This window comes from Hakea prostrata, chromosome 10, assembly GCF_041222555.1.
Source record: "Hakea prostrata isolate BN-2017 chromosome 10, UWA_Hpros_2, whole genome shotgun sequence".
NCBI lineage: Eukaryota > Viridiplantae > Streptophyta > Magnoliopsida > Proteales > Proteaceae > Hakea > Hakea prostrata.
The window spans coordinates 35514249-35522544 of NC_142609.1; the positions used below are offsets into that span (position 1 = coordinate 35514249).

An 8296-nucleotide genomic window follows, 5' to 3' on the forward strand; every position below is an offset into this window, starting at 1 on the left:
GATTTCACACCAATCAAATCAAACTTTAATCTTACCCGATTGAATATTGGGCGGACCCAGGATTGAATATTGGGGGGGCGAAGAATGGAAGTCTAGATTGGGGAAGCACAAATGCTTTTTAGCCACACATATTGTGTGGGCCCTTATAAGACCCATTGGAGGCCCTACTTATGAATTATTTTATTATATTAAGGAATATGCTCACATATATTTGTAGGACCCACACATATTTGACAAAAATAGGTAAATTATTGATAATGATATTTTTTTCAACAAGATATAGGTAAATTAAAATATAGTAAAAAAAAAATGCACATGACTTCCAACCTAAAAAGTAAATGTAAACCAATTTTTTTTTATGTAAGAAATGCAAACCAATGATAGTTAGTTACCTTACTAACTGTAAACATTTTATTTACAATGCAAAATCAAATATAAAAATTTGTAGAAGAAATAAAGAAACAAAGAATAAAAAATTAAATAAAAATAACAAAAAAAAATATAAACAATAATTAAATTGAGAAGAAAAAAAAAGAGTACCCAATGTGGAGAGAGAAAAAAGAGTACCTAATTGTGGAGAGAAAAAAAAGAGTACTTAATTGTGGAGAAAAAAAATTTTAAAATTTTCTTAACTCACGCTCATAAGAAGGGAAGAAGAATAAATAGGAAGGAAAAGAGGAGAGAGGAGAAACATGAGAGGATAAATACGGATTGAGGAGTTAGTTTCTAATTAAGAATGACATTTTGAATTTGTCATAAGATTTATTTCAAAAATTTCCTTTAACCCATATTTATAGAGAAAAAAAAAGAGAATAAATATGAAGAAAATATGTGAGAGAGAAAAAAGGGGAGAATAAATAGGGAATGAAGAGTTAATTTTTAATAGGGATGATAATTATACCCATTATTTTATTTTTAAATTGTTTTTAATATTAGAGGGGCCAAATAGTGACATTTTACGTGAGAAGAAGAAAAAAACTGAAAAATAAAGAAAATTAATGTAAAAAATGAAAAACTAATGGAATTATAAAACAAAAGTTAAAAATCCGTCGGCCCCTTAGTGGGTCCGCCCCTGCTGTCAAATCTCTCTTGCTTATCTCCATCTATTTCTGTTTCTCACGATTTCCGACAGAAAACATAGAAGAAGTTCTAAGAAGTTGCGCCTCTGTGCTTTAATTCCACTTTGACTTTCAGGACCAACAAGTGAAAACAAAAGGTTATATCCCAATCCGACGGTTCTACTAACATCTTGTAAAAAAACATTTCTAAATCGACAGTGTTAAACTTGCAACGGAAGAAACGAATCTCAGTGGAAATTCGGAAGACGGATTACGGAGATACTCCCACTCATTACTTATCATCCGATAGTTCTTACAAGATCGTCTATTTCTTGTTTGTGCAACTCAGAAATCCGACGATATGGAAGTGAAAGATTCAGATGATGGAAGAGAAGGAGAAAGTAAAACAAATGAATATCGCGATCGCTTCAGCGATTTACCTCCTGATCTCTTGTGTCGCATCATTTCATGTCTACCGGTGACAGAAGCGGTGAGGACAAATTGTCTCTCGAAGAATTGGAAGCTGTTATGGGCTTCAACTGTCGTAGTGGATTTGGATGAGAATCGATTCACAAAGCTATCGAAAGAGGAGATTATTGAGGATTCTTGGATTGGATCCGATACCTATGATTTCGCGTGGAGAAAAAAACTTGAAGAGAAATACCAATTGGAGCAAGAGCCGATGCGTGTTTACAGGCCTTTGTGCTTCCTTTATCATAGAGATATTAGGTTTATTTCCTGTGTTGAGCAGTGGAATACGTTTTTGCAGGAAAGAAAAGCTTCAACTTCAACTCGTCATCTTCCTCGTTTCCCTGGTCGTAGAGAAGGCCCAGATAAGCTTCGGTTTAAATCTATCTGTGATTCGCCTCCTTTCCCTTTTCTACTTAAATCGTTGAAGGGTGAGAAATCCTTCAATTTCCCGTTAAAACCCTCTACACCCTTGAATACCCAGAGCTTTCTTTCTCTTGAGATTGCATTTATTTTCAGCGTCAGGATATCTAGTAATTCCTTGATCCATATGATCTCTAATTGCCCTTGTCTGGTCTATCTTCATCTTAAAAATTGTTCTTTGTCCATGGATGTTGTTCTTCGTTGTCCAGAATCGAAACTGAAATGCTTGATTTTCGATCGTTGTAACGCTGATGGCTCTCCTTTGTTGTCCTTGAAGTTATGTTTCCCGAGTCTCTTGCGCTTTGAATTTGTTGGGCTTCCAGTTGTTCGTTTCAGTGCCACAAATCTTTCTAATTTAATTGATGCTGATATTGGCTTTGAATCCGACTCTACGAATGGAGATTACAGGAAAATGTTCTCTGATCTATTCCAGGGTCTTCGTCATGCCAGGGTTCTGAGACTTAGTAGCTGGTGTCTCGAGGTATGTTCCACTTTACACACTCGTCTTTGAAGGGTTTGTAATTACAAGTACTTATGCTCTCTCTTGTTTCTTAAGTGTATTCATGCTCTCTCTTGTTTCTTAAGTGTATTTATGCTCTCTCTTGTTTCTTAAGTGTATTTCTGCTTATAGTTGTATGTGCAAAGTTAAACTGAAAAGAATGGATGGTTTAGGGTAGATATTAGGTAACACTGAAAATTGCTCAATTATGCATTCTGAAGCATGCAACTGCTAACAGCACAGAACACCCAATGATCTTTATAGATGAGAAACTATTCTGATACTGGAGTCCTGCTTTCATTTTAGTGAATTTGATTTTGTTAAAATGATGATTGATTGTCTTGGCTCTTCATTTTTTTAGAGAGAGGTATTGAAAAGTACCAACCAGTTGCAATTTAGGTTCAATTTTATGTAAAGGGACTCAGTTGCCATTCTATTAGTCCAGTAGGAGGAACCCATTAACGGACTAGGTTCTTCACTCGGTTTGTAAAACGCCAAAATGGGGAATGAAGAATTGTCTATATAGAAAGAAAATAGGTGCAAACACTCGCTAACTTGGCTATCAAAGTACATAGTTTGGTGACAAGTCAAAGTCCAGTGGTCATTTTATTTAATCTGGTAAGTTTCCCAATTTCGTAGTTGCTTCAACTACTCAATACTTTGCTGAAACAGAACTAATCATTATTAGGTCATTTTCGATGTCTGGTTTAGCAATCAGTAACATGTGTTATCTACAAGTTTTTGTGCCAAATTAGCTACTGGAAGCTCTTGTTTTCATAGCTCTGGAGCGAGATTTTGTTCTGGTTCTTAAACCAGGGTAACAATTTATCCACCAAACTCACAATAACATTGTTGTTGGAAAAAAGTTGCTGCTTGGTAATAGAAGCATGAATTTGGGGTGCATTAGTTAATCCACAAATTTTGGGATTCCTGTTGAAGTAAACCTCACTATGTGACTTGTCATACTGGTTCAGCAAATTTGCAAGAAATTTCTTTTTCCTTTTCTGTTGTAGCTATAGGAAACAAAAAAGAAAAGGCCACTCCTTCTATGGTACGTTAACGGCATACACTCCACCCAATGGATTTTTATATACATCAGAAAGTTTTCCTCTGTGGTTATTGATATTGGAAAGGCATCTTAAAACCCTGCTGTCGAATAGCATTTGAGCCTTTAATAACAATAGAAGGTTTTGTGATTGTGTGGTTATGGATGACCAGGCCACTGGGATGTTAATTAATCAGGTGTTTTCATTGTAATACTGGAAAAGTGGCCCACTTGAAGTGCCTGGCTGTTCACTTGGTTTCGTCCAGTTTTTTGCATTGTAACATTAGGGAAGTGGTCCACTTGAAGTGATTGGTTGTTTACTTGGTCCAACTGTAAGGCCAGTTACTTTCGGCCCTGCATAGATCACACTCTCCTCTGCACTACCAGCACCATGCAAAAAAAATTGTTTATCCCTTGCATCTTTGTTCACCAACATTACAGCAGCACCTGATAGGTTTATTTATGTCCTTGTTAAAGTAGTAGTTTTCTTTCTAATCATCTGCCAATCAAGCTTCATCACAAATGAGCCTGTTGACTGAACTTATATTTTAGTCTCTCTCCTGGGGAGCCTTGTATAATGTTCTCTCTTTGTTGAGCTGTTAAAAATAATCATAGATAAACTTAGTATAGCAGAAATGAGAATGCTAAGATGGACGAGTGACAAGACTAGGAAGGATAAGATAAGGAATGATCATATTAGAGTTGGTCTAGGAGTTGCTCCCATAAGTGATAAGCTTCGGGAAAGTTGTTTGAAATGGCACGGCCATGTTCAACGGAGACCTATGAATGCCGCTGTACGGAAAAGTGATATAATCCAGATTAAAGAAATTAGAAGAGCTAAGAGTAGACCTAAGATAACCTTAAGAGAAGTGGTAAGAGATGATATGCATAACTTAGGCTTTGTATCTAGCATGGCCTCAAACAGAACTGATTGGAAGGCAAGAATCCATGTAGCTGATCCCTTTTAGTTGGGACAAGGCTGCTTCTTGTTGTTGTTGTTGTTGTTGTTGTTCTCTATTCTTTGGTTCTTTGGACTATATGGGCTCTGATTTAATTGCTTTGTCTTTCATAGGAAGTAAATTCCTTAAGCTCTGCGTTTAAATTCTTGTGTGATATGGGTGCATCTGATTTTCAAATTTAATGAAATTAGATTAATAACAGTGATTCTTCTAAATGTTTGTTACCATCTTTTTCCGATTGAAGGTTATTTCCAAACTTGAGCCACTGGAAGGTTTGACGGCAGCACTGGAAAACCTGAAGCATTTGATGCTAAAGACAAGGCCAGACAATCGAGAACTTTTAGTTGTTGCCTGGCTATTACGGAACTGTCCTAATATGGAAGCTCTTTCAATAGACCTTGGTGGCTTTGTACAAGTTAGTTCGGTAATGAAAACTTTACTCGTTTTTTGTTTCTGTTTGGGTGGTGGGAGTTATTTTTGCTAATATTGAATTGAATGTCAAAATTTTGTTTGTGCTTGCAGGATAACATAGACCCTTTTGGTTTTGTTGAAGAAGCATGGTTGGAACTACAGTTGTTACATTTAGATTGGTCACTCAATCATCTTAAGAAGGTTCAGATTAACAACTCTCAGTGCCGAAACAATGAAATAGTTTTTGTCAAGTTTCTCCTCAAGAATTCATCAGTTTTGAAGGAATTGATCATCTCCCCCAAGAATTTGTGGGCACCAGATTTAGTGCCTGCTGTTGACCAGGAAGAGTTAAATTCCTTTCTAGAGAAGCTGAAAACAAGCCGGAAGCAAATATTAGCCCTTCCAAGAATTTCTGTACATGCTCAAGTATCACTTTCAGAAGATTTCTACAGGTTGTTGTAAATGTAAATTTTATACATAGAATAGTAGTGAATTTTCGTATCCAACTGTAGCCCAAACCCTATATAATGTATTCCATAACACCTTTTACTTGTGGTCCTTGCTTTTTTGATGTCAACATGTACCCTAATGCTGTAACCTTTGTAATCTTTTTATCTATATAGAAATCAGTCTGGTTAAGTTGGAGTGGATGTTAATCGATTTGGTTCTGTTTTTCTCCACAGAGAACAGTTTGGTCTGGTATTATTTATTTGGTTGTCCCATGTTGGTGTATGAATGAAACCCGGTTGATCCTGAGAAAACCATCAATTCGAGGGGGTGAGGGAGTATATAAGATTTTAAGGGCGCGTTTGATAATGTTCTTAAAAAACGTTTTTGGAGTTCTTCTGTTCTTTGGGAACAGAAGAACGGTTAGAGGCGTTTGATAAAACGGTTCGTTCTTCTGTTCTTTAAGAACAAACCAGTCAGAAAAGTGTTCTAAAGAACGCTTTTTACAGAACATCAAAAAGATGTTTTTACCAAAGAACAGAAATGAAAGTGATAAAATTGGTTCAAATTGAAGCTTTAAAACGAGTTTATCAAACGCCAACTTTATTTTTCAACAAAAAAAAAACACCAACTTATTCTATTATTAGTGTTCTGAAAATATTTTCAAAATGGATTTATCAAACGCCATTTTCAAGCAAAGAACGGTCTTAAACATGCTTTTAAGTTGGAGTTTCGAATATATCACCTTCACGTGTGAACTAAGTCCGCTCATTTACACCAATTATCTTTGTTTGAATAGTTTTATCAGTATCAACTGAATGAGGGGAAATTCCATGGGATCTCGCAAATCAAAATGCACATAGCTGACGCCAGTAAGCTGATCTAGGTGATCCTTTTATGATACAAGTTTCAAACAAGTTGCAGAGGGTCAGTAAGAATTCCAATAAAAGATAACAATAGATAAAATGTTGCAATTAATACTAATTTTTGTTACATGTGAAAGTTCGTTTAAATTTTGAAATTCAAATATTAAAATTTCAATTGTTCATCAAAAGATGAAAACGTGAAAGTGTTTCGTCCACTAGGGTAACCTAGGGGTTTAAAGGCTTGTTGCACATGCTAAGTGTAACCGTGATTCCTACGAAAGTGAGTTAGGTTTTTTTTTTCTTTCTTTTTCGTATTACTTTTATTGTTTCGTTTTGCTCGAAGACTAGCAAACACTCAAGTGTGGGTGATAAGCATTCATTTACCATTATTTATTTGATTTAATTCCCCATACTTATTTAATTAAAGAGAGCTAATTGAGTATTTTTGTGTATTTTTCAGGAATAAGGTGATTTTGGTTATTAGAGATAATATGGAGTAAAGTTGGCAAATATTTTAGATATTGGTGGATTTTAAATCATGGAATTCAATATTGCTGCCCAAGAAATCATGAAAAGTGAGATCTTAGTCAAATTGGAAACAGGTGGAGGTCTAAGGAACAAAATTGGTAATAAATTGGTGATTTAAGATGCTATGGAACAACATTGAAAATATCTACACCTTTCTAGTTTTGAGTTTTTCCAAAATCAGAACAAGTAAAGGTCAAATCAATGGGTAAAGAGAGGGGATTCATTGTGTGTGGGAGACATAAAAGAGAAGCCAACCACAAAGAAGGAAGATGGCGAACACGGCTCTCATCTCTCTCATTGCTGAAGAAAAAGACCACATCTCTCTCTCCCCCTATGTTTCATGTTTATTTTTCTTATGAACTTTGTGATAATGACTAACTAGTTCATTTTCTTTGGGATGTAAATGAACCGTGTTTATTTCATTAATTTGATTATTCTATATTTTCTAGTTGATTGTGTTTGAGTTTGACCAAAGATATTTTATAGCTCAGCAAACTAAGCATGCCAAGCTTTGGCGAAGGATGATTGTCTTGCAAAGATAAGGCATATCTAGGAAGACTATTCCTAATTTGCTTTGAAGTGTAGAGTTATATCGGTTAGGGAAAAGCATTGGGGATTCGGAATCCCAAAAATCTTCACATATTCATAGTTAACATTTTTTCATTAATTAGTAAATTTAGTTTTGTTGAATTCAATCTTATTGACTTAGCCTTTTAGTTCCCCATAGTTCGACCCCGTACTTTCTGCTTGCTAGATTAGTATATGATTTTATTTTTGATTGGTTAGCGATACGATCAATGCCCTATGTAATCTTAGGGTTGCATGATTATATTTTTGTTCTGTTTCCATATCTTTACATAAAAAACAATGTTTCCTTGTTCTATGCATTTTTACTGTTCCTAATTGTTTCTGGGTGTTGAAATCATGCATCGTTAACTAGAAAACAAAAACCAAATATGTAACAAAAGAAGAGCAAATAAAACTAGGAAGAAATTTTGAGTTCTTAAAGTTTCAAAATAGGAGTTTATATGATTTAATATCAAAAGGACAATAATGCCCCTATTAGAACCTTTTCAAGAGAAGCCTTTTTTCGTATCAGAGATCGGTATTCCTCAAAGTGCATTCAAAATTGTGCCAATACTAACTTATAATTAAAAGATGGGTAATTTTCATCTGGACCCCCTAAGGTTTGGTCCATGTCACTTTTAGTCCAAAGAAAGTTTCCCTTTGCATATGGCTTCCCTGAAGTTTTTGAAAATGACTAATTGAGGACAAGTCATAATTTTGATAACCAAAATACCCTTTTTCAAAGTCATCTTCTCCGTTATCTTTCTGTTTTTTTTTTCCTCCTACCTTCTTTGATTTCTAAAACCAAAACCCCCAATATTTTACAGAATGTTCAAATCAAAATGAACACAAATCTAGATGTGATTCAACAATTCATTACTTTGCTAGTTGCAAAGAAAGGATTTTGTAACCCATCTATGGTATTAGTCAGTCTTCAACACTCAGCAGCAGGCAAAGAAAATTTCCAAACAAAGTGAGATACAGGAGAAAGGGAGAGGTTACTCCGTTTTACTGCAATCGGAGTA

The 8296-nt window shown here is 35.1% G+C and overlaps 1 protein-coding gene across 2 annotated transcripts; it reads left to right on the forward strand.

The window, feature by feature from the left end:
• The first annotated feature begins 1158 nt into the window (after positions 1-1158).
• LOC149002661 (putative F-box/LRR-repeat protein At1g56400) lies at positions 1159-5513 on the forward strand. Of its 2 annotated transcripts, none has more exons than XM_089138424.1 (3): positions 1159-2430; positions 4697-4867; positions 4975-5513. In XM_089138424.1, exons 1-3 carry the CDS (start codon positions 1420-1422, stop codon positions 5323-5325), a joined length of 1533 nt encoding a protein of 510 aa, XP_088994550.1. In that variant the 5' UTR covers positions 1159-1419; the 3' UTR covers positions 5326-5513. The 2 variants fall into 2 exon arrangements, with proteins under 2 accessions (XP_088994550.1, XP_088994549.1); XM_089138423.1 differs by having other exon boundaries at positions 1161-2430; positions 4697-4876.
• The last annotated feature ends 2783 nt before the right edge of the window (positions 5514-8296 follow it).